The following is a 26,367-nucleotide window of genomic DNA, read 5'->3' as shown; positions in this document are numbered from 1 at the left end:
CTAACCTCACACCTTTAATGCATTGTCTGAGATGTCACTTTTAAAAAAAAATAAAATCTTGTTATATCAGGACTGTGACTTGAAAGACGTTGTGGGGTCTACATATTAGTCAATCAAAACCTGCTTCACTTGTGTGGAGTTTACACTTTCTCCCCGTGTCTGTGTGGGTTTCCTCCAGGTGCTCAGGTTTCCACCGACAGTCCAAAGATGTGCAGGTCAGGTGAATTGGCCATGCTAAATTGTCCATGCTAAATTGTCCATAGTGTTAGGTGCATTAGTCAGGAGCAAGTATAAGGAAATGGGTGGGTTACTCTTCGGAGAGTCAGTGTGGACTTGTTGGGCCGAAGGGGCTGTTTGCACAATGTATGTAATCTAATTTAATCTAATCTTCTAAGTGATTCAAGACTTAACAGCAACCTCGTTTGTTCAATGCACCGCATCAGTTGTATGACACTGTGATCTTTTAATATAAATTCTGTGTCCTATGATCCTGCCCCACTACCTGATGAACGAGCAATGCTCCAAAAGCTCATACTTCCAAGTAAACCTGTTGGACTATAACCTGGTATTGTGTGATTTTTAACTTTGTCCACCCCAGTCCAACACTGACACCTCAACATCATATCTATTGCTATGAACCAGGCCAGACCCCCTCAAAACATTTCAAGGAAGTAGTCCAGACTTTAACTGTGCTAGTTGTTTTAATCAGGTGTAGTGTGGATATTCCAGAAGATGCAGCTTGTCAAGCCACTTATTTTAAACAAAATGGAATTTATTTACAAGATTACTGAATGAAACACAAACAAAGAGAACAGAATACCGAATAACTTAACCTATTCGAAAACCCAACTTAATTATGCTTTTCGAAATACTTGCAACAATCCCTATAAACACCCCTTGGTTAAAAGATATTATCAAACAGGGACTGACAGGAGAGATGTCAGGGAGAGAGGTGGCAGCATGGTAGTTTCCATCTTCCATGTTGCTGTTTCTTGGACCAGCAGCCTCAAACTGCCTGACTGCTCTTAGTGCATAGCCGCCCTGCCAAAAGCAAATCAAACCAGAGTAGAGCTGAGCTGGGAGAACTGGCCACTCTCCTTTCATTATAAACATTTTTTCTACTGAGGCAGTATCTATTAGCTATAATCAAATTGGCCCGAAAACCCATCAAAACCAGACTTTTCGGAATCACCTATATATATGTATATAGATTGAAGTCAGTCATTACTGCACTACTATCCTGACATTCATATCAAATCTCTTGATTTGTTCTATGATCTTTATTGCTGTAACTATTTGGTGACCTATAAACAAATGCCCTTGCTGTTTGTTATCTGCACCTGACCAGATTCTGCATCCTGCTGTTCTGATCTAAGATGCGCTCTCATTAATTCTGGTCCTGTTCCTTACTATGAGCACTACTGCAACCCCTATTTCTTTTTACTTGGCCTTCCCCTAAGTGATAGCAAATGTCTTTTCTCGAGGGTGAGGAAGCTCAAAACCAGCAGGCATATTCTTAAGGCAAGAGGTGAAAGCTTTAAAAAGGACATGAATCATAGTTCTGAAATTGAGTTTTGGTGGGCGTTAACCCTCACTACCTATTTTCATTTAGGCTACATGAAGTGCTCACCACTCCTCACATGCCACAGGATGGACATTTCACATTTTGAATTCCATGTGTTAAGCCTACTTTCAGGCTATTCACTATAAATTTGAAAGTAAATCCTGATGAGTTGTGCCTTGAGCCTCAATCTATTGTTCACATTGCCAGTGTTTGAAATTGTTTGAGGAATCATCTGAGTTCTGATTGCTAACTTAGATTTTTATTGTTCAGTATACCTCTTCATGATAAGCCATCAAAATATGTTTCTCTTTCTCTCTCAGAGAAGTCAAAGCCATCTATCAAAAATAATATAAACAGCAAACTGAACAGCCGAAGCTTGCAGCTAGCTCCGACTGCAGGGCACTCCACTCGATTCACAGCTACCACAACAACAAGAAAGGTGAAATGCAACTCTGATTCTGTGTTTTGTATAGCAAGGGGCAGGTGAGCACTGAATTTCTTTATGCAGGGAATTAGGTAATTGCCATAGACATCTGTATATTTTATTACCTTTTTTACATTTTTTATCTGTGGGCGAAGTCATGGAGATCTTCTAGTGCAATTTACGATATTCCTGCTTTTATTGCTTGCACTTGTTTTAAAGATTGGAACTTTTTTACATAAAATTATAATCAGCTTCATTAATGATTTGCATTCATATAGCATCTATAAGCCAAAACATTACCAAATATAAGGAGAGAAGTGAAGGCAGAGAAAGATCAAAATATTTGAAGATTCAAAAATGATAGTTATTAATGAGGCTGCTGAATGCTGAGTGAGAGATTTAGTGGATTTACAGAATAAAATTCAGAGCGTTGTAAACATGCATGTTGTTGCTGGGATAAAAGGAATGCGAGTAGGCAAGTGGGGCAGTGTCCGAGGAACAGAGCTTTGAAGTAGTTGGATGTCTGGAAGAGATTTTTTTTTTAAATCCTGAATTATAATTTTGAGATGTCACAGGGCTAGAAACCAATCTCCGGAATGATAGATTAACAAAACCTGATGTGGGTTAGGATATGGTCAGGAAGGTTAAAATGATTTCACATTTGCCTTAATGCTGACTGTGTACTTTTTTTTAAATCATGAAGAGATTTGAGGTATCATGTGAATGCAAGTTTATTGAGCTTCATTTCAATAATTCCTTGTGTGATTGAAAGCTGGTTGCAGGAGCCATTTTCTTTTCTTAATTTTTAAAGACTGTGTAGTATCTTTTAAACCCTGTGACACCATTTTACAAATAAAGAATTGTCATCAAAATTGATCATTAATCAAAACTGCTTATAAGCTGTATGAATCAAGATTTGCTTTGTTTCAGATTATTAGCCCTTTTCTCAAATCTACTGCCAAAGATGAAGAAGGTAAAGATGAATCTCCAGCTTCTTGGAGATTGGGGTTGAGGAAGACTGGAAGCCATGATGCACTGAGTGAAATTAGTAGCTCCCAAGCACTGAAAGAGAAGGACTCATTTGGGATTATCCGATCTGCTTCAAGTCCACGCCTTTCAACCATATTTGATAACCGGGAAAAGGTACAACTTTTGAAATTTTTGTTTGCAGAGCATAGTAATAAATCTCTTTCATTGGTAGAAATTAGAATTGAATATTGTATCTGAGCAGTATCATTGATACATTTTCAGGCAAATGTTGCTTCCGAACAGCAAGTTATAGTTTAAGATGTTGGCTAGGATTTTCTGATGGCCAGACAGCCATTATGCCAGTATAAATGGTAATTTTGCATGGGGATTCTGGAATACCCATTATAGCTAAATGAATTTTTCTGCTGGGTAATTTGTCTCTTCCTGAAACCTTCCAAAATTCTTCAGTTGCATCAAAGACCTCAGAGGGTTCTGATGAAATTAAGTAAAATAGTTACTCAGAAAAGATTTGAATATGAAATACCTGAGTAACTATTCAACAAATCAATACTAATCTGGCAACCTTCCTCTGAAACTCAAACTTGTCCTCAGCTGACATCCTACACCCTATTCATTTGGTATTCTTTCCCTGGTACCGTATCTTCAAATCATCTAGTATTCTTCCTGTGGAAGTCTACTTATCTGGCAACCTACCCTGTTGACATCCTAATGTCACACTTGGCTATGTACTTGCTGATTGACAGCAGCTATCAAAGTGGCTGTCAGGACATTTAGTTTTCAGAATATGCAACTGACTGCTGTAAGAGGGGGGTTGCTGTTTGCCTACCTCTGACTTTTCCATGCTACAGCAGAACTGTCAGAATGAAGTACAGCTCTGCATTTCTCAGGGAGCCCTGAAATGTAAAGTTCCCAATTGTAGCTGTGACCACAGATTACTCGTTGCAACTTTGTTTTTTTTAATTTATAAGATATAGGTGTCACTGGCCAGGTGAGCATTTATTGCCCATTCCAAGTGTGCAATTCTGGTCACCCTCCTATAGGAAGGATGTTGTAAAACTTGAATGGGTTCAGAAAAGATTTTCAAGGATGTTGGCGGATTTGAGCTATAGGGAAGGGCTGAATAGGCTGGGGCTGTTTTCCCTGGAACATCTGAGGCTGAGGGTGACCGGATAGAGGTTTATAAAATCATGATGGGCTGAATAAGGTAAATAGACAAGGTCTTTTCCCTGGGTTGGGGCAAGTCCAGAGCTAAAGGACTTAGGTTTAAGATGAAAGGGGAAAGATATAAAAGGACCTGAGGGGCAACATTTTCACACAGAGTATGGTGCGTCTATGGAATGAGCTGCCAGAGGAAGTGGTGGAGGCTGGTACAATTCCAATATTTAAAATACATCTGGATGGGTTTATGAATAGGTGGGGTTTAGAGAGTTAAGTGCTAGCACGTGGGACTAGATTAATTTAGAGTATCTGGTCGACATGGACAAGATGGACCAAAGGGTCTGTATCCATGCTGTGCATCTTATCTATGACTCTAGTTGCCCAGAGACAGTTAAGAGTTAACTGCATTGCTGTGGGTCTGGAGTTACATGTGGGCCAGGCCAGGTAAGGGCAGCAGATTTCTTTCCCTAATGGATATTAGTGAACTAGATGGGCTTTTCCTGATAATCAACAATGGATTCCTCGTTCTCATTAGACTCCTAATTTCAGATATTTATTGAATTCACATTCCCCCATGACAAGATTTGAACCCAGGTCCAAGAACATTATCTAGGTCTCAGTATTATTACTAGGCTATTAATTCAATTGAAGGGAGACCAGAATTGCACAGTAGGGATGGGCAATAAATGCTGGCCATCATCTGCCCTTTATTGGGATGTAGATTTTGACTTAGACTTGTGGTCACATGCATAGTGTTATGAAGTTGAAGGTATGTACTATACCTTTGAGAGAGTGAATGCTGTTCTGAACTCAGAAATTACAAGCACCTGTGTATGTGACTCGATGGCAGTCCCAGAGTGTACTGGAAAATTGAAACTACGTAAAATTTGACTGTGAAATGGATACTTGAGTTTTGGTTGGTGATTAAAGTATTTGAACTCTTTCTGACATGTTATCCATGAGAGTGGTAATTTGTGGAATAGATAAACAGAAATTTACTCTGTAAGACCAGGTTGGACAGCCAAATCAAGATTGAGAAAGTAACAGTGGAACTGATTGACAGTGTGTCAGTTCCAGAAATACAGTTTGTTTTTGGGAATGATTTAGCAGGATCCAAGGTGGGAGTGTCACCCCTTGTTGTGGAGAAACCAAATGTAAACTAGGGAACCAAGGAGTTAAAAGAAAAATACCCTAGAATTTTTCCGGACTGTGTCGTAACAGGATTCCACTGTCATAAGTCACAGCAAGAAGCAAAAATTAAAGAGAAAGACGAAGGAGTTGAGGTTCAGCTATCTGCCACCCTGTTTGATATAGAGGTACAGAAAAAACCTGAACAGTACAGGGTCAGGCAGAAGTGTTTCGTCCTGAAAGGCTAATGGACTTACAACAGAAAGACAAGACAATACCAGGGGTAAGTCATGGGGTACAGGTCTCTGGCACAGAGTCTGTCCCTGTTGCTCAGAAGGGAAGGAAGGAGATCTGCAATGGAGTCACTCCATTGTTAGCCAGACACCTAGGAGGTTCTGTGGGAACAAGAGAAACTCACTGTTGGTGTGTTGTCTACCAGGTGCCAGGGTTCGTGATATTTCGGATTGTGTTTTCAGGATCCTGAAGGGGGAGGGGGAGCAGCTCCAAGTTGTGCTCCACAGGTACTAATGATATGATATAGGTAGGGAAAGGGATGGGGATTAAGGCAGACATTCAGTGAGCTAAGTTGGAAGCTTAGTGCTGGCGTACTTATCCTCTGATTTGTTGCCCATGCCACGTGCTAGAGAGGTGAGGAATCAGGAGAGACAGGAGTTGAACACGTGATGACAGGGATGGTGCAGGAGTGAAGGTTTTGGATACCTGGATAATTGGGGCTCGTTCTGGGGTAGGTGGGACCATTACAAACAGGAGGGTCTACACCTGAACCAGAAGGGTATCCTGGGGGGAAAATTTGCTCATAGTTTTCAGAAGGGTTTAAACTCATTCAAGAGGGGGATGGGTGCCTGAATTGTCCTTCCAGTGTCCAAGAGGTTGAGAGTACTGAGGTCAGAAGTATGATTTCAATGTTGCAAGAGTTCACTGGCAAGCAGGAAGGTGGTTTGAAGTATGTCTACTTTAATGCCAGGTGCATCCAAAATAAGGTGGGTGAACTTGCAGCATGGATTGGTACCTGAGACTTTGATGTTGTGGACATTTCGGAGACATTGATAGAGCTGGGACAGGAATGGTTGTTGCAGGTTCCGGGATTTAGATGCTTCAGTAAGAATAGAGAAGATGGCAAAAGAGGGGTAGGTATGGCATTGTTAGTCAAGGACAGTATTACAATGGCAGAACAGGATGTTTGAGGACTTGTCTACTGAGGTAGTCGAGAGTATAGTGCTGGAAAAGCATAGCAGGTCAGGCAGCATCTGAGGAGCAGGAGAATCGATGTTTTGGGCATAAGCCCTTCATCAGGAATGAGGCTTGTGGGTCAGGGCTGAGAGATAAATGGGAGGGGGTGGGGTTTGGGGAAAAGTAGCCGAGAAAGTGATAGGTGGATGAAGGTGAGGGAGAAGGTGGTAGATTAGAGGGGGAGTGATGGACAGGTGCCGAGTTGGAGGCTTGTGACTGGGATAATGTGGGGAGAGGGGAAATGAGGTAGCTATTGAAATCCACACTTATCCCATGTGCTTGCAGGGTCCCAAGGCGGAATATGAGGCGTTTTCCTCCCAGTATCAGGTAACTGTTTGGCGGGGGAGGCCCAGCACCTGCATGTCCTTGACGGACTTGGAGGGGGAGTTGGAGTGTTCAGCGTGTGGCGGTGGGGTTGGTGGGTGCAGGTGTCCCATACATGTTCTCTGAAACAATTAGCAAGGAAGTGTCCTGTCTCTCCAATGCAGAGGAGACCACACCGGGTGCAACAGATGCAGTAGATGACATTGGTAGATATGCAGGTAAATTTCTGATGGATGTGCAAGGATTCCTTGGGGCCATGGACGGAGGTGAGGAGAGTGGTATGGGTGCAGGTTTTGCACTTCCTGCAGTGGCAGAGAAAGATGCCAGGAGTGGAGTGTGGGCTGGTGAGGGGTGTGGACCCAATGAGGGAATTGCAGAAGGAGTGATCTTTTTGGACTGCTGATAGGGGTGGGAAGGGAAATATATCTCTGTGGGGTCTGTTTGGCGGTGGCGGAAGTGGCGGAGGATGATGCATTACATGCAGAGGTTGGTGGGATGGAAGGTGAGGATCGGGGGGTTTTGTCCTTGTGTTGGGAGAGGTGGGGTTCAAGGGTAGTGGTGCATGAAGTGGAGGAGATGCACTGGAGGGCATCGTCAACCACATGAAGAAGGAGGTCATCTAGGACTTTGAGGTGGAATTCGTCATCCTGGGAACAGATGCGGTGGAGGTGGAGGAATTGGGAATGAGGGATTGTGTTTGTACAGGAGGTAGCTGTGGGAGTTGGTATGATTGTAGTATATGTCTGTAGTTAGTCGGTCACCTGAGACTGTGATTGAGAGGTCCAGGAAGGGGAGGGAGGTTTCCGAGAAGGGCCAGGTGAAGTTGAGGTCCAGTTGGAAGGTGTTGGTAAAGTAAATGAACTATTCAACCTCATCGCGAGAGCACGTGGCGGCGCCAATACAGTCATTGATATAGCGGAGGAACAGGTGGGGGGGCGGTGTGGTGCCAGCGTAACTGCGGAAGATGGACTGTTCCACATATCTCACAAACAGGCAGGCATAGCTGGGTCCCATGTGGAGGCGCATGACTGCCCCTTTGGTTTGGAGGAAGTGAGAGGATTGGAAGGAGAAGTTGTTGAGGGTAAGGACCAGTTCAGCCAGGCGGATGAGGGTGTTGATGGAAGGGTACTGATTGGGAGGGCGTGAGAGGAGGAAACTGAGGGCTTGGAGACCTTCGTTATAGCGGATCGATGTGTGCAGGGACTGAATGTTCATGGTCAAGATGAGGTGTTGGGGCCCAGGAAAATGAAAGTCTTGGAGGAGGTGAAGGGCATGGGTGGTGTCACAAACGTAGATGGGGAAATCCTGGACTAAGGGAGACAGGACGGTGTCGAAGTAAGAAGAGATGAGTTCGGTGGAACAGGCGCAGGCTGAGAAAATAGATCGACTGGGGCAGGTTTGTGAATCTTGGGAAGGAGGTAGAACCTTCCAATCCACCAAACTCCGCATACAACACACCACTTCCGCCACCTTCAAACAGACCCCACCACCAGAAATATATTTCCCAATCCACCTCTATCAGTGTAGCGAAAAGACCATTCCCTCCATGACTCCCTGGTCAGGTCCACACCCCCATCAGCCCACAGCCTCATGCCTGGCATTTTTCCCTGCCACTGCAGGAAGTGCAAAATCTGCACCCACGCCACTCCCCTCACCTCCGTCTAAGGCCCCAAGGGATCCTTCCACATTTGTCAGAAATTTACCTTCACCTCTACCAGTGTCATCTACTGCATCTTTTGCACCCAGTGTAGTCTCCTCAACATCAGGGAGACAGGACGCTTTCTTGCGGATTGTTTCAGAGAACATCCGTGGGACACCTACACCACCAACCCCACCACCCCATGACTGAACATTTGATCTCCCCTCTCCAATTCCGACAAGGGCATGCTGGTCCTGGGCTGCCTTCACTGCCAAACCGTTACCACCTGATGCCGGGGGAGAAAGGAATGCCTCATATTCCATCTTGGGACCCTGCGACCACACAGGGTAAATGTGAATTTCAGCAGCTACCTCATTTCTCTCTCTCTCTTCACCCCCCCCCCCCCAAAATTATCCCAGTCCCAAGCTTCCAACTCGGCACCACCCTCCAGACCTGTCGATCTCACCCCCCCCGACCTACCACCACCTCCCTCACCTTCATCCACCTATTGCTTTCCCAGCTACCTTTCCCCAAACCCCACTCCCTCCATTTATCTCTCAGCCCTGACCCACAAGCCTCATTCCTGATGAGAGGCTTATGCTTGAAACCTTGACTCTCCTGCTGCCTGACCTGCTGTGCTTTTCCAGCACTATACTCTGGACTCTGATCTCCAGCATCTGCAGTCCTCACTTTCTCCTTGTCTACTGAGGTAGTATGGGCTCATGTTAGAAACAGGAAAGGGAGTTTTCTATTGGCCTCTGAATAGTTCCAGAGATGTAGAGGAGAGGATAGCAAAGATGATTCTGGATAGGAGCAAGAGTAGCAGGGTAGTTGTTATGGGGGGGCTTTAACTTTCCAAATATTGACTAGCAGTACTTTAGTTGAGTACTTTAGATGGGTCAGTTTTTGTCCAGTATGTGCAGTTTGGTTTCCTGACACAGTATGTAGACAAGCCAACAAGGGGTGAGGCCACATTGGATTTGATACTGGGTAATGAACCTGGCCAGGTGTTAGATTTGGGGGTAGGTGAACACTTTGGTGATAGTGACCACAATTCGGTTATGTTTACTTTAGCGATGGAAAGGGATAGGTATATACTGCAGGGCAAGAGTTATTGCTGGGGAAAGGCAATTATGATGCGATTAGGCAAGACTTAAGATGCATACAATGGGGAAGGAAACTGCAGGGGATGAGCACAATTGAAATGTGGAGCTTATTCGAGGAACAGCTACTGCATGTCCTTGATAAGACTGTCGGGCAGGGAGAAAGTGATTGAGCAAGGGAGCCATGGTTTACTAAAGAAGTTGAATCTCTTGTCAAGAAGAAGTAGTCTTATGTTTGGATGAGATGTGAAATCTCAGTTAGGATTAGGGTTCGCAAAGAGGAGGTGTTAGCAATTCTAGAAAGTGTGAAAATAGGTAAATCCCATGGGCTGGCTGGGATTTATCCTAGGATTCTCTGGGAAGTCAGAGAGGAGATTGCAGAGCCTTTGACTTTGACCTTTAAGTCATCATTGTCAACAGGAATAGTGCCAGAAGATTGGAGGATAGCAAATGTTGTCCTATTGTTCAAGAAGGAGAGTAGAGACAACCCTGGTAATTATAGACCAGTGAGCCTTATTTCAGTTGTGGGTAAAGTGTTGGAAAAGGTTATAAGAGATAGGATTTATAATCATCTAGAGAGGAATAAGTTGATTAGGGATAGTCAAACTGTTTTGTGAAGGGTAGATCATGCCTCACAAGCCTTATTGAGTTCTTTTGAGATGGTGACCAAATAGGTGGATGAGGGATTGAGATATACAAGATAATCAGAGGGTGAGATAGGGTGGACGATGAGAGCCCTTTTCCTCTGATGCTGATGGCTGGCACGAGGAGACATAGCTTCAAATTGAGGGTTGATAGATATAGGCCAGATGTTAGAGTTAGTTTCTTTATTCAGAGTAGAAAGGGTGTAGAATGCTCTGCTTGCAACAGTAGTAGACATTTGAGTGGTCATTGGATAAGCATATGGGTGAAAATGGAATAGTGTAGGATAGATTGGCTTCAGATTAGTTCCACAGATCGGCACAACATCGAGGGCCGAAGGGCCTGTACTGCGCAGTAATGCGCTATGTTCAAATAAAAGATATGTATGTTGATGCATACTCAGAAAAGGAATCATATTGAATTCTCAATGTATTCTTTACTATCTTAAAGATAGAATTCTAAGACAAAAATGGAAATCACGGCAGATTAGCGCAGAGGAGAAATGGGCGGGCGTGCACCAGCTTGTGTTGCCATTAATGTACAGACGGGAAGTATTACGGGTAGCACGTGAATTACCAGCAGGAGGTCATCTAGGTGTGAGGAAGACTTAGGCTAAGGTGCAAAAACACTTCTGCTGACCTGGACTGCACAGTGGTGTGTGTAATTTTGCCGTGCATGTCATACATGCCAAATGATGGATCAGCCACAGGCAGGAATAAAACCAGCACCATTGTTGCCAATTCCTGCATTTGAAGAACCTTTCATGTGGTTTGTGGTTGATTGTGTACATCCCTTCCCCACAACTAAAAGTGAGAACCAATATTTGCTAACCATAATGGATGTGGCTTACCAGATTTCTAGAAGCAATTCCATTATGGAATATTAAGGCAAAAAGGGTCATGGAGGAGTTAGTAGTTTTCTTTACCAGGTACAGGCTACCCAGAGAGATTCAGTCTGACTAAGAGTCTGATTTTACTGCTTCCAATTTGTTTAAGGAAGTCATGGATAGCTTAGGTATATAGCACTTTAAATCAAGTGCTTATAATCCTGAATCCCAGGGAGCCTTGGAATGGTGGCATCAGACCTTGAAGACCAAATTAAGAGTGTATTGTCAGGACAGTCCAAATTATTGGGATAAAGATAAAAGTTTACTATTAGAGGTGCCTCAAACAAATTTACTCAGTTTATTTCCTTTTGAGTTAACATTCGGACATAGAGTCATAGAGGTGTGCAGCACGAAAACAGACCCTTCGGTCCAGTTTGTCCATGCGGACCAGATATCCCAACCTAATCTAGTCCCACTTTCCAGCACCTGGCCCATATCTCTCCAAACCCTTCCTATTTATATACTCATCCAGATGCCTTTTAAATGTTGTAATTGTACCAGGGTACATTCCACGGTACATTCCATACACGCACCACTCTCTGCTTGAAAAAACTGCCCCTCGGGTCTCTCTTATATCTTTCCCCTCTTGCCCTAAACCTATGAAGTGAGAAAAATTGATAGGACCAAAGTCAGAGATCTCACACTTGCATTCTATATCTGAGGTGAGGGAGAGATTAAATCGGGTAGGTGAATTAGCTAAACAGCACCTGAAGAGGGCACAGCATACTAGAAGCAGATGGTAGATAAAAACTCTGAAATTCGGATGTTTTCCCTTGGGGATGACATATTAGTGGTGTTACAGTGGTAGGAGATCTCTTCAAAGCCAGGTTTCGTGGTCCCTATCAAATTGAGAAAAAATTGAGTCAGGTAAGCTATCTGGTAAAGATGCTGGACAGAAAAGAAACTCTATCGGGTATGTCTTGTGAACATGTTGAAACCTTTATTATAAGAGAGACAGTGAACTGGAGAAACAGGTGTTAGTTACTGCCCCGAAGAGTGAGGAATCAAGCCCAGATGTCGTGGAGCGTGATGTGCCTCAAAATGCATTAAATAATTAACTCCTTGAGGAGTGGGAAAGGTCAGTGAGCTACCTCTCTCAAAAACAAAGAAGCAAGTTGAAAGGTTTTTTTCAGCAGTTTGAAGACACATGCAGAAATGAAATGGGGAGGACTAATAGAACTAATGGAGGTCGGAAATACTGTTCCAATAAAACAGCACCCCCACAGGTTTAATCCTCTCCAAGCCACACGGGTCCAGAAGGAAGTGGATGCGATGCTTAATTACATCATCGAACCAAGTCAGAGTGAGTGGAGTTTGCTGATTGTGTTAGTTCCCAAACTTGACAGGACTCAACAATTTTGTGTGGACTATTGGAAACTCAACTGCATAACAAAATCGGACTCCTGTCCAATACCAAGATTGGAGGACTATATTCAGAAAGTTGGTTAAGCCACTTACATCACCAAGTTGGACTTAGTGCGTGGTTATTGGCAGGTACCTTTATCAGAGAAAGTGAAAAGTTTCTGCATTTGCAACCCCAAATGGGCTGTATCAATTCACAGTGATGCCCTTCGGAATGAAAAATACGCTAGCTATATTTCAAAGATTCATGAACAGAGTTGTGGCTGGATTAGTAAATTATGCAGTTTTTCTGGATGATGTAGTGATCTTTAGCTAGTTGTGGAAAAATCACATGGTACAGGGCAGAGCTCCTTGAATGATTATGATAAACAAAAATGGAAATGAACTTAAAGAAAACAGAATTCCCAAAGGTAGAGGTGAGATTCTTGGGACATAACATTGGTCATGTAAGGTTGACCCCAAAGAACGTGAAGACGAAGGTCATTGAAGAGCTTCCATAACCATCCTTGAAGAAAGAGATGCTTTGATTTTTGGGACTAAGCGGATTCTACCAGAAGTTTGTTCCAAACTTCAGCATGGTGGCACTGCTGATTGTTTTACTAAAGAAGAACACAAGGTTTCAGTGCACAGAACAATGCCAAAAGGCATTTGAGGATTTAAAAACCGTACTAACCACACCACTAGTTTTAGCTATACCAAATTTCTTGATACCTTTTGGAGTTACAATCGAAGCGTTATAGGAATTGGAACTGTACTGCTACAGGAAAATGATGATGGAATTGAGTGACCAATTGGCTACAACATTTTAATGTTAATGTGATGAACAGTGTTTCAGAGACTGTTGTCGATATGGACCACAATCCTCTTACATTCTTGGAAAGATATAAAGACAAAAATATGAGGCTATTTCATTAGAGTCTTGTGTTACAGAGATGATCCAAAGTTGGGGGTATAAAATTGGTGTACATTTTGAAAATTGGTCAGAGAGCAACTGCTGTACAGAAAGAGAGCTAATTCCCTGTCTAAAATCTTGCTCTCCCAAAAATTAAGAAGCACTCACTATTAAAGGTACGTTTTCATGTGAAACATATACGCTGTATAAAGAAAGATGACGACCCAGGGAAATCAGTAGCCGGAAGAGTGAAGACACGGAAGAAGACACCAACTATGTGGTTTTGAAATTAATTTTAATAAGTGTCTTATTGGAACAGCATTTTGTTATAGATTTAGAGGCAGATATTAAGCAGTTAAGAGAAAGGGGAGCTTAGAGTTGTGAACTATTTTTTTAATGTTCACTTTTGGAATTAAAAAATAAATTGATGTTATTTTCTTTAAATAGTGGAATTTGAGAGTTCTCTGTCACTCAATATTTTGACAGATTATGAGGCGAGGCGAGCTTTTCCGGGTGTTTGGTTTAATTAACAGAGGAATTCACCACCATGTTGTAATAATAAATAATAGTGAAGTGTTTTTTTTTATTTTGTGTGTTATATGCAGTGGTGCCAAGCAGTGGCATCACCTTGACATGCTAAATATAAAGTGACGTCTTACTGCAATAGAGTTCATCTTTCTCTCTCCTTTTTGTTCCTCTTCCACTGCTTTCCACTTGCTGCTTGGATTCTGTGTCTCCATAAAGGGCTCTGGGGTCTCTGTCATAGGCCTCTGCCTTTGTCACTCACATGGCTGCCGCATCCAAGCTGGAGCCATGGATCTAGAGGTTCGTGGGTTGCATACCTCCTGCTCTCTGTCTAATGCTTCTTCAAATGCTGCCGCTGGTCTATCATCTGTCCCTTTCACCGATGCTTCATCTCCTTCGGACACCCAAGCCCTGCCCTCAGCTTAAGGCTGTAGGTCTGGGCTGAGGGACTCAGCCCGAGAGCTGCTCTTTACTTGCCAGGAGACCTTAAGCTGTGGTGGAGTTGTGTCCATCTTGAACAGGCACCTTTGCTGCTGGAGGCTTCCTCTTCACCAGCCACTCTCTGGCTTAAAAGAACAGAAAATGAAAAAAACATTAAAAAGACCAAAAGTAAAGGAAAGAAAAATAAGAGAAAGCAAACAGGTGGGAAGGGATGAGCCCTGCGCTCAACCATGCCACTGTTCCACCATCTTAATTATGTACAGAACATATTTACGTGAGCTTTGACATTGCTCCTGTGACTTTTTTGAAAAAAAGTGGAAGTTCATACAAAAGCTAATTAGTTTTCAAATTTCAAAAACCCCAGAGGCTGATTTTTCTCTATCTCTGTGGTATCAATTGGATGTTGTGTACTGCACATTAAATTGTGCTTCCAGTGGCTTCATATGTCATATATCTGCCCCGTCATAGTTAAGGACAGACGTATGGCCGCGGCCACAGTCTGGGTGATCTGCAAATGTAGGGGTAACTGCAGACAATAGGATCTTCTGCAGTTTTTCAAAAAAAAGTCTGTACACTACCAGTGCCTGTCTTATGCCTTATGGGAAAGAAACGTGTGTTGAGTACTTCAGGATTTCTATCTACCCTGTCTCTGATAATTCTGTTTTGATAGAGGCCCCATCAAAATGAGTGCGCTTCTAGCATGGCTAGAGGGAAAATGGGCAAGTGCTGGGGTGGTTGCTGTTTACCCATGCATGTTATATGTTCAGTATTCCAACCCTTGTCCATGAAGTTTGGACAAATCCCAAGGCTCTTAAAAGATATAGAGTGGCTACAGTTTAGGTCTTCACACCTTTGCTTTCTGGTTTGTATTGGAAATTGAACACCTGAGGTGTGATTTGGGTGAAAAGCACCTTTGTGCAGTAACAGCTAATATGACACTCATGCAATATTAATCAAACAGCTGTTTTGTTTTTTTGTTATGCAGGATAAAGATAATAAAACTAGGCTTGTGTATGTTGCACCAACAATTCCTAACAGAAGACTACATAGCACATCTGACATTGAGGAAAAGGAAAATAGGTCAGTTCTGTTTCATTTAAAGTATTTGACGTTTCAGAGCTGTTCTACTTTTAGTAAGTGAAGAACTGTGCAAATGTAATGAATTAGGGAAGACCATTGATTTGTTTGTCCATGTATGTGTGTATATATGTATATGTTTTGTGCATATGCCTATATAGTTCATAAATGTTGTCTCAAAGTAACTCATTTTGCGTACATTCCAGTTAGATGCAATTAACTGTAGTCCACCAAGGCATAATTGATTATCCTGCTTTAGGAACAAGGCTTTGCATCAAACATTGGGATAGGCTAAAGATTGGTGGCTGTGACTTACTGCACCCAGTACAAGGTTGAATCTATTCTGTTAGCATCATTCAGCGCAGTCGTGGAGCAAATTGTGATGATTTAAATTGCCACTTTAGGTTATAATTAGTAATGTGCTTTATTGCATAAGCATTCTTTATATTGGCATTGTCATAGTAATTAAAAATATACGGTTCTGTCAGAATGGAAAAGACCAGGCTGAAAACTGGAGAGGCTGAATAGGCCAGGGCTTTTTTTCCCTGGAATGCTGGAGACTGAGGGGTGACTCTTTTAGCGATTTATAAACTCATAAGGGGCATGGATACGGTGACTAGACAAGGCCTTTTTCCCAGGGTAGAGGAGTCCAAAGCTAGAGGGCATAGGTTTAAGGTGAGAGGAGAAAGATTTAAAAGGGTTGTGAAGGGCAACTTTTCATGCAAAGGGTGGTGCATGTATGAAATGAGCTATCAGAGGCTGTAGCGGCGGCAAGTACAATTGCATCATTTAAAAGACATCTCTATGGGTATATGAATAGGAATGGTTTAGAGGGATATGTGCCAACTGCTGGCTTGGGACTAAATCAGTTTAGAATATTTGATCACCATAGACAAATTGGACTGAAGTTTCTGTTTCTGTGCTGTATAACTGTAGCTTTATACAATTAGCATTTTCTGTCTTCCTCTTTACTTCAATAGATTCTAGACAAAGTCTCCTGACAAAATTCTAGACAAAATCTTGACCAGATTTATGCAACTATTGGTAATATGGCACTTTTTAAAAATTGATCAAGGCTCATAGGCATCACTGACAAGGCCACCATTTGTTACCTATTCCTGATTGCCCTTGAGAAGGTGATGGTAGGCTTCTACAATCCATTTGGTATAAGTGCCTTCCAGTGTTGCTGGAAACAGAGTTGCAGGCCTTCATTGATATTCTTTCATTGTCACAGGATCTTAGTCAACATGACATGTGGTTTGGAGGAGAACTTGCAGATAATATTGTTCCAATGAACCTGTCACCCTTGGCCTTGTAGGTGGTAGAGGTCATTTTTTTGGAAGGTGCTATCAAAAGGGCCTTGGTCAGTTGCTGCACTTCATTTGTGTATGGTACATGCTGCTGCAGCAGTAAGTTAGTAGTACGGGGAGTGTACTGTATGTTCATGTTGATGGATGGGATGTTGATCAAGTGGGCTGCTTTGTCCTGGATAGTGTTGAGCTGCTCAATTGTTTTTGTGCCACATTTATTTAGGCAAGTGGGGGGTGTTCCATCACACACCTGGCTTGTGCCTTGTAGATAGTGGGCAGGTATTTGGGAGTCAAAAGTCAGGCTGTTCATCTTGGAATTTGTAGCCTCTGCCACTAACCACAGTATTTGTATGGCTGGTACGGTTTTGCTTCAGGTCTGTATTAACCTCAGGATGCTAATAGAGGGGTGTTCAGCAGTGGCAATATAACTGAATGTCAAGGAATGATAGTTAGATTTATTTTTTATAGATTGTCATTGTCTAGCATTTAAATGGCTGAAATGTTACTTACCACTTATCACTCAGGCCCGAAAATTCTCTCGGGTTTTGCTTAATTTCTACATGGACTCCTTCAGTTTAAAGGAGTTATAAATGGTACTGAACATTGTGCAATCATCAGTGACCATCTCCACTTCTGATCTTAAGATGAAGGAAGGCCATTGATGACACAGCTGAAAATGGTTGGCTCTAGGACACAACCCTGAAGAGCTCTTGTAGCAAAGTCCAGGGACTGAGATGACTGGTCTCCAACAGCCACAGCAATCTTCCTTTGTAGTAGGTATGACAAGAACTAGTAGAATTTTCCCCTGATTTCCATTGCTTCAGTTTTGCTATGGCTCTGTATTGCCACATTATGGAAAGCTGCCTGGATATCAAGGGCTGTCACTATCGTCTCACTTCTTGAGTTCCTCTCTTTGTCCATGTCTAGACCAAGACTTTATTGAGGTCAGATGCTGAGTGACCTTGGTGGAACCCAAACTAAGCAGGTTATTACTATGTAAGTGCTACTGATAGCACTGTTGATGACACCATCAAAGACTTAGTTTATTTTTGATCAAAAACAATGGGTGCTAATTATTGGGCAGAAGTGAGGACTGCAGATGCTGGAAACCAGAGTTTAGATTAGAGTGGTGTTGGAAAAGCACAGCAGGTCAGGCAGCATCGAAGAGCAGGAGGTAACTATTGGGTTAAATTCAAGGATAGATGTCAGTGTTACCATTGTACTAAACTGGTTTGGTTAGTTGTACAGCTAGTACTTGAGCACAAATCTTTAGTATTACTGCCAGAATTGTGACAGAGTCCATAGTCTTTACAGTATCCAGTACCTTCTGATTTTTTTACATCATGTGAAGCAAAATTAATTGGCCTAAAGATGACATCTGCAATGCAGAGGATTTTAGGATGAAACTGAGATGGCTAAAGGTGGTTGCAAATTCTTCAGCCTTGACAGTTACACTAATGATTTTAAGGTCCTCCTATCATTGAGGGTATGGATATTTGTGAATTCTCCTCCTACTTATATTGGTAGTTTGATTGGCCAACACCATTCACAGCTGAATGTGGCAGGATGATTACAAAGCTTTGATCTGATCTGTTGGTAGTGGGCTCACTTAGTTCTTGCATGATGCTTCCAGTGTTTGGCTTGCAAGTTGTTCATGTTGCAGTTTTCACAGGTTGACACTTCAATTTTAGTATGCTGGTGCTGCTCCTGCGTGCTTTGCTCCACTCTTCTTTGAGCCGGGGTTGATGACGTATGACTAAGTCATTTGCCAGGCTATGATATTACAGTTTATAATTGAATAAAATTCTATTAGTGGACCATAACTACTCATGGATTTCCAGTTTTAAATAGCTAGAACTGGTCTAAATCTAACCCATTTAGCATTATACTATGTGACTTGAGGGAATTTATTTTTTGTGTGTTTAAAGGGAATCAGCAGCTAGCCTTATACGAAGTGGTTCGTATACAAGACGACAGTGGAAGGATGACTTCAAAGATACAAATCATGTGGGAAATGAAAGCAGCATGTCTGTAAATGCATCAACCACAAACACAGTGCCTTTATATCAGCGAAGGTGAGTAAGAACAGGGTTCTTTTCTGCAGTTTAAGTAGAGAAAAATTGTTTTAAAAAAAATGTTATCCACATTATTTTATCAAAATTATGGCTAAAAACTCCATAGTTGAACAATTTATTTGCTCTCTTGGATTTTTAAATTTGTTATTCTGTATTTTACATGACCAAGAGTTATTCTCAAAACATGTTGTATGTAAGTGCCTGAGAGTCATAAAACCGTCATTTATCTGTTCCATTTCTGGGCTGTTCTGTAAATTGATACTGTCAAAAACGTAATGTTTGTAAAATTTTAAGAGAAGCTGTTCAATTACTCTCGATGCAGTTACCTTGTTCATATTCTTTTCAAAAATACTATGACTGCTGCTGAATTTCAATTGAAACAATGCAATGCTTTTTTGCTTTGCTCCTTGACATTTCCTTAAGAGCTGATAATGCTGTTGCCATAACTTGGTATCATTTGACCTTTAAGTCAGTGATAGTGCTAATATATAATTCTAAATTTACAAAACTACAGCACAAGATGAATTCAAAGTTAACAGGTTGAACTGTGTAACATGCTGCTGTGACCTTTACAGACACCAGTTAAAACAGTCCATACTGAAAGATTAGATTAGATTAGATTAGATTACCTACAGTGTGGAAACAGGCCCTTCGGCCCAACAAGTCCACACCAACCCTCTGTGACCTTTACAGACACCAGTTAAAACAGTCCATACTGAAAGATTAGATTACCTACAGTGTGGAAACAGGCCCTTCGGCCCAACAAGTCCACACCAACCCTCTGAAGAGAAACCCACCCCCCTATATTTACCCCTGACTGATCCATCTAACACTATGGACAATTTAGCATGGCCAATACACCTAACCTGCACATGTTTGGACTGTGGGAGGAAACCGGAGCACCCGGAGGAAACCCACGCAGGCATGAGGAGAATGTGCAAACTCCACATAGACAGTTGCCCGAAGCGGGAATTGAACACATGTCCCTGGCGCTGTGAGGCAGCAGTGCTAACCACTGAGCCACCTTGCCGCCCGTAGTGTTAGGTGGATTAGTCATGGGTAAATATCGGGGGGTGGGTTTCTCTTCGGAGGGTCGGTGTGGACTTGTTGGGCCGAAGGGCCTGTTTCCACACTATAGGTAATTAATCTAATCTTTCAGTATGGACAGACAAGCGATGCCAGCCTAAATTTGAGATTACCAAATGCAGTTTTCATGACTTAACAAAATCAGCTTGTATTGCGTTACAAATAAACCTGTTCTTTCAACCAAGATTGATGCAGTTTAAATAGGGTGGGGCTGGTTTCATGATGGCATGTACTGTACATGATTTGTGGAAGAAGCTTTTACAAGTAGGGAATATGAGATTTAAAAAAAACCCTATCAGGAATAGTTGCTTTTAAATGCATGTTTGCTGATGGGGTTCTAAGCTTTTGCCATGCTAACTTACTTTTCTTCCTATTTTTCTTGACAATTCTTTCCCATAACCTCCTGAAGATATTGTTGCTTTTACAATGCAGCGCTTTCATTACCACATGCTTGTTTGAATCTCGCCAGTGAATGTTGAAGGACTGCTGCCTACTGTATCCATGCTAATGTCAACTAACCTAATATAGCTCCGGGATTAAATCCTGGATGTTTGGATCTTGATGATCTGGTTCAAGAAAATCACTCAGCAGTCGGAAAGTGTTATGTATTTAACTCACTCACTTAAGTTATGGATTTCTGAATTGAAATACTAAGGTGTAAATGCAGATAATGCATTTTGGAGTGATATTTGTCTGACATTTGACTGTCCTCATCCTTCGTAGCATTTCAGATTCTCTAATCCTGTTTCAGTTGGTTCACATTTTGTGGAAAACAAATCCTCTCCTCAATTTTGTAAATTTCCTCTTTCATCAATAATTCTTTTCATTTCTGCTGTGTAAAGTAGCAAACTTTTGGGAAACTAATTGCCTACAGTCCAAATTGCAAGTGCGTTTTTTAAAGGCTTTTGGTTGCAACAGGAAGAGGAGTGTTTGTCTGTTGTGGAGGTCCATGTTCTTGACTACTTCCCTCAACTTTGGCTTTCTCCAGTGGACAGGTTTCACCAGTTTTAACTTCCAGTATCATCTAGGACTGAGAGAACTTTAGTGAGTTTATTATAACTTTCCCCATTATGTTTTATTGATGACCAAAAAGAGGTGAGAATGAACAAGAATAGATAGAATAAGACAAACCAGAGTGAGAGGAAAAAGGAAGGTGTGAGAAAAAGAGAGCATGGGAGAACAAAGGCAGAACAAAGAAACAAAGTTGAAAGGAGAGAAAATAAGAAGGAGAAATGATTGAGACAGAGGAAGAGGTAAAGCAGACAGAAATGAAGGAAATGCAAAAGAGAGCAAGAGAGATAGGCAGATAAAAAGAGAGAGAAGGGAAATGGATAAAGAAATGAGAGAAAGGATAAGACCTATTTAAAAAGGCAGAGGTGAAAGTCAAAGTAAAGCAGATAAAGAAACAAAAATACATATTTGAATGCTATAAGATTTGGGAGAAACACCGAGAGATAACTAACCAAGACAGAGTGAAAAGAACAACACAGAAAAGATTAGATAGAGATCAAAGAATCACAAGATGACAGAGTATCACAATCATGTCTGTGCCAGCACTCTGCAAGAAAGTCTGAGTTAGACCTGTATTCTTACATTTTTCCAGAAGCATTGCAATGCTTCTTTTCAGATAAAGATCCAATTCCCAATTGTAGACATCCACTGAACCTGCCTCCATTGCACGCAGGGCGACACGGTGGCTCAGTGGTTAGCACTGCTGCCTCTCAGCACCAGGGATCTGGGTTCGATTCCCATCTCGGGTGACTGTGTGGAGTTTCCTCTGGGTTCTCTAGACTTCTCCCACAATCCAAAGATGTGCAGGTCAGGTGAATTGGCCGTGCTAAATTGCCCATGCTGTTAGTGCATTAGTCAGGAGTAAATATTGGGTAGAGGAATGTTTCCGGGTGGGTTACTCTTCAGAGGGTCGGTGTGGACTTGTTGGGCCAAAAGGCCTGTTTCCATATTGTAGGGAATCTAATCTAATCTAACCTTGACCTTTAGAGCGACACACATCCTCCTGTGTCCTTTATTAAAATCAATCTCCTGGTTCAAAAATTAGTCATCTTGAGGTTGTTCCAGTAGATAGAACTATAAATGATTGCCATTAAGATTGTCTTTATATCTTTTCTTTTGTAACATACACTGATTTTTGCATTCGTTCTAACAATTATGATTTCTGAGTCACAGAAAAATATTCTTCTATCCATTTGCTTACTATACCAATCTCTAGTGCACCACTTAGTGGCTGTTGGAAGAATTATCTTCAAGCTCCACGACCAGAAACTTGCAGCTAATAATTAAATGATGCATGCACCAATTCATTTGGTTAATATTTTTGTTTATACACAAACATATGAACAAGAGTTTTAATATTACGATCAGAATGATTGTTGTTTAAATGTGGAATACTGAAAATTGTGGGTAAATATTTGAAATGTTTTGTCAAACTTTGAAAGCCTCTGATTTGCCTGTTGATCTTATTTACTATTTCTTTATATCCTAGCTCTTGTTGCTTAGGCGGGAATGGAATAAAGTACTTTATTTATTCAAATTATTGAAAGGTCATTGTGTGAACAATTTGAAGTTGACTGTTCAACCAGCTTGCTGTATGTGTAAGTTCTAACTTAGAAAGCAAATCTGATTATTAGACAACAGTGTGTAATGTATTGGAAGCCAGTGAGCTCCACTGTAGAGCCCTAGAGTTTGTTTTCATTTCTGTTATCCTTAAATAGAGATTACAGAGTGGCAGATCAAGCAATGAAGAGATATGGAACTGTGACTACACACTTTTAGGGCAAAAGGGAAGTAAAACGGACAGTCATTGTTTCAAGGGAATGACCCCAGTACCCCTGCCAAATCTTGGAGCAGTGCTGAATAAATTGCTTTGCATGTGGTTTGCTTTTTATCATTAGGAAGAGAAAGTGGCAGAATAATCATGACTAGGAATCCATTCACCCAGGTGGTTCGTCTGGGAGCATGGATTTGAATCTTACCATAGCAGATTATGAAATTTGATTTGAATAAATAAATCTGACTATTATCAAATATTATAAAAACCTATCAGATTCACAACCTATCTGATTCACAAATATCCTTTTAGGGAAAGAAATGGGGACAGGGACCAGTGCAGTAGGTCAGCAAGTAAAATGACCAATAAGGAATCGAAGACCAAGGTCAGTAAAACAAAGTGGAAGAAAGATGGTGGGTGCGGTAACTGAACACAACAGGACTGGTGATATGAAATGTATTTTTTTTAATGCAATGAGTATAACAGGTAAAGCAGATCAACTTGGAGTTTGGATGAAGGCTTGTATCTATGATGCTGTAGCTATTACAGAGACTTGGTTGAGAGAGGGACAAAATTGGCAACTTAATGTTCTGGGATTTAGATGTTTCAGGTGTGATACAGAGAGATGTTAAACGTGGGGGAGTTGTGTTACTGATCAGGGAGAATATCACAGTTACACCTAGGGAGGACACCATGGAGGACTTATCCAGGGAAGCCATATGATTAGAGCTCTGGATTTGCAAGGTTGCAATCAATTTCATAGGATTGTGGTACAGATCTCCCAACAATTGTTGAGTGATAAAGGAACAGCAATGTGAACAGATTATGGAAAAATAGTAAAAATAACAGCTTTTGTTGTGGTGGGTGATCTTAACTTCCCCTATATTGACTGTAACTGGGCTTGGAAGAGGGAGAATTTGGTAGGTGTGTTTCGGATGATTTTGAAGCAAATGTAAATAGTCCAAAGTTAAAAATCACACAACACCAGGTTATAGTCCAACAGGTTTAATTGGAAGCACACTAGATTTCGGAGCGACGCTCTTTCATCAGGTGCTTGTCCTGATCACCTGATGAAGGAGCGTCGCTCCGAAAGCTAGTGTGCTTCCAATTAAACCTGTTTAACCTGGTGTTGTGTGATTTTTAACTTTGTACACCCCAGTCCAACACTGGCATCTCCAAATTGTAAATAGTCCATTTAGGGAAGGGGTCATACTATTGGGAATGATCCCGGCCAGTGATTGAAGAATCAGTGGTGGATCATTTCGGGAACTGTGACCGTAATTCTGTATGTTTTTAGTTATGATAAAGATAAGACTGGTCCTCTAGTGAAAATGCTAAATTGGGGAAGGCAAACTAGCACAATATTAGGCAGGAACTTAGGAATGCAGACTGGGGGCACTCTGAGAGTAAATCCACATCTCGTACATGGGAATCTTTAAAGGTCAGTTGATTAGACTTAGGGAATAGGATGTTCCTGTGAAAATGAAAGTTAAGGATGGCAAGATGCAGGATCTTGGATGACAAGAGTTAAAAAGAAAAAGTAGGCATATGTAAGACTTACGAAACTGAAGATAGATAGAGCTCTCGAAGAATACAAAGATAGTAGGAAAGAATGCAACCAAGGAATTAGAGCTAAAAAGGGCCATGAAATGTCTTTGCCAAACAGGATTATGAAAAATCTGAAGGCATTTTATGCTTACATAAGGAGCAAGAAGGTAAGTTCTGGAAGGATAGGTCCAATTGAGGACAAAGCTGAAATTTGTCTGTGGAAATGAATGATGTCATTAATAAATACTTGTCATCGGTATTCACAAAGGAGAAGGACATGGTGCATGGTGAGTCTCGAGAGGGGGATGTTGATATTCTTGGGCATGTCACTTTAAAAAAAGGAAGAGGTGTTGAGTGTTTTTAAAAAGTATCAAGCTAGACAAGTCTCTATGACCTATCTGATAGGAACTATACCAGAATGCTGACAAAATTGATGGGGCCTTGCACAAATCTTTGTATCTCCTTTAGTCACTGGAGATGTCCCAGAGGACGAGAGAATAGCCAGTGTTGTTACTTTGTTGATAAAGGGCAGCAGGGATAATCCAGGATTATTATAGGCCAGTGAGCCTTGCATCACAGTAATCGGGGAATTGTTGGAAAAGATTCTTAGGGATAGGTTTTATATGAATTTATTGAGAATAGGCAGCATGGCTTTGTGTGGGGAAGGTTGTGACACTCAACTTGATTAAGTTTTTTGAGAAAGTGACAAAGATGATGGATGAGGACAGGATGTTAGTTGTTGTTTACATGAACTTCACTGAGGCCTTTGACAAGGTCTCATGGCAGACTGATACAAAAGATGAAGTGACATAGATCTGCTATGATTTGTTAAGATGAATACTAAAGTGGCTTAGTCATAGAAAACGAACTAGCAGTGGAAGGCTGTTTTTCTGATTGGAAATCTGTAACCAATGGAGATCCATAGGGATCAGTGCTGGGAGCTCTGCTGTTTTTTTACATTTATATCTATGTATGTATGTATGTGTGTTTTATATATATAGATAAATAAAATGTATGTGTATATGATTTGGAGGAGAATGAAGATGGCCTGATTTAAAGTTTGTAGAGGATGCAGAGATTGGGGGAGCTACAGTTTGGTGAGGAGCATTGCCAGGGGATCAGATATATATGTGTGTTTATAGGACAGAGCAATGGCAGATGGAGTTCAATCCAGACAAATATGAATGTTTTGGAGGATCTGATGCAAAATGATGTATATGGTAGATGGCTGAACTAGTAGAACATAGAAGACTACAGCGCAGTACAGGCCCTTTGGCCCTCGATGTTGCACCGATCCAAGCCCACCTAACCTACATTAGCCCACTATCCTCCATATGCCTATCCAATGCCCGCTTAAATGCCCATAAAGAGGGAGAGTCCACCACTGCTACTGGCAGGGCATTCCATGAACTCACGACTCGCTGAGTAAAGAACCTACCCCTAACATCTGCTCTATACCTACCACCCTTAATTTAAAGCTATGCCCCCTCATAATAGCTGACTCCATACGTGGAAAAAGATCCTCACTGTCGACCCTATCTAAACCCCTAATCATCTTATACACCTCTATCAAGTCACCCCGAAACCTTCTTTTCTCCAATGAAAACAACCCAAGTGCCTCAGCCTTTCCTCATACAATCTTCCTACCATACCAGGCAACATCCTGGTAAACATCCTCTGCACCCGTTCCAGTGCCTCCACATCCTTCCATCTCCAAAGAATGGGAGAATCAGGCTTTCACCATATGAGAAAAGCACTATAGGGGCATGGTAACTAGTAACAAATCAAGCTTTCCAAATAATGACATGGTGTGAGAAATGCTTACCCCAAATCAAAGACATCAAAGACAATCAAATACGAGTGAATTTCTTCAGGAGCATTTACGTTCTCTTGTTACTATTAAAATAACTCCACAGAGGCTGGTATCCCATCACCAAGTCACCCTTTACTTATACGTGCATAGTACTTGACACTGGTCTGGCTTTCTCAGAGCCAGCTCTCAGAGTGAACAGATTCTCTGACACCCCTATTTTTTAATTAAACTCCCACACTACGACCTTACTGCGGTAGAGCTTATTTTCCCCAGCACCCATGTTGTGTGTGTGTAGATGCGAGACACAGTGAAAAGACACAAGGTGCACGAATCTTTATTCGGTT

The 26,367-nt window shown here is 41.7% G+C and overlaps 1 protein-coding gene across 2 annotated transcripts in view; it reads left to right on the top strand.

The window, feature by feature from the left end:
* LOC122563241 (protein phosphatase 1 regulatory subunit 12B-like) overlaps window positions 1-26,367 on the top strand; it is a 282,450-nt gene that overhangs the window by 137,230 nt on the left and 118,853 nt on the right. For both annotated transcript variants that reach the window (XM_043716857.1, XM_043716856.1), the window contains exons 9-12: window positions 1,885-2,003; window positions 2,919-3,131; window positions 15,315-15,409; window positions 18,645-18,791. In XM_043716857.1, the coding sequence (XP_043572792.1) occupies window positions 1,885-2,003; window positions 2,919-3,131; window positions 15,315-15,409; window positions 18,645-18,791 (574 nt within the window). The remainder of the gene's footprint in view (window positions 1-1,884; window positions 2,004-2,918; window positions 3,132-15,314; window positions 15,410-18,644; window positions 18,792-26,367) is intronic.

Source organism: Chiloscyllium plagiosum, chromosome 26 (assembly GCF_004010195.1).
Source record: "Chiloscyllium plagiosum isolate BGI_BamShark_2017 chromosome 26, ASM401019v2, whole genome shotgun sequence".
In the NCBI taxonomy this organism is placed as follows: domain Eukaryota; kingdom Metazoa; phylum Chordata; class Chondrichthyes; order Orectolobiformes; family Hemiscylliidae; genus Chiloscyllium; species Chiloscyllium plagiosum.
The sequence above is the reverse complement of the archived record's forward strand: the minus strand, read 5'-3'. Positions and strand labels throughout refer to the sequence as shown.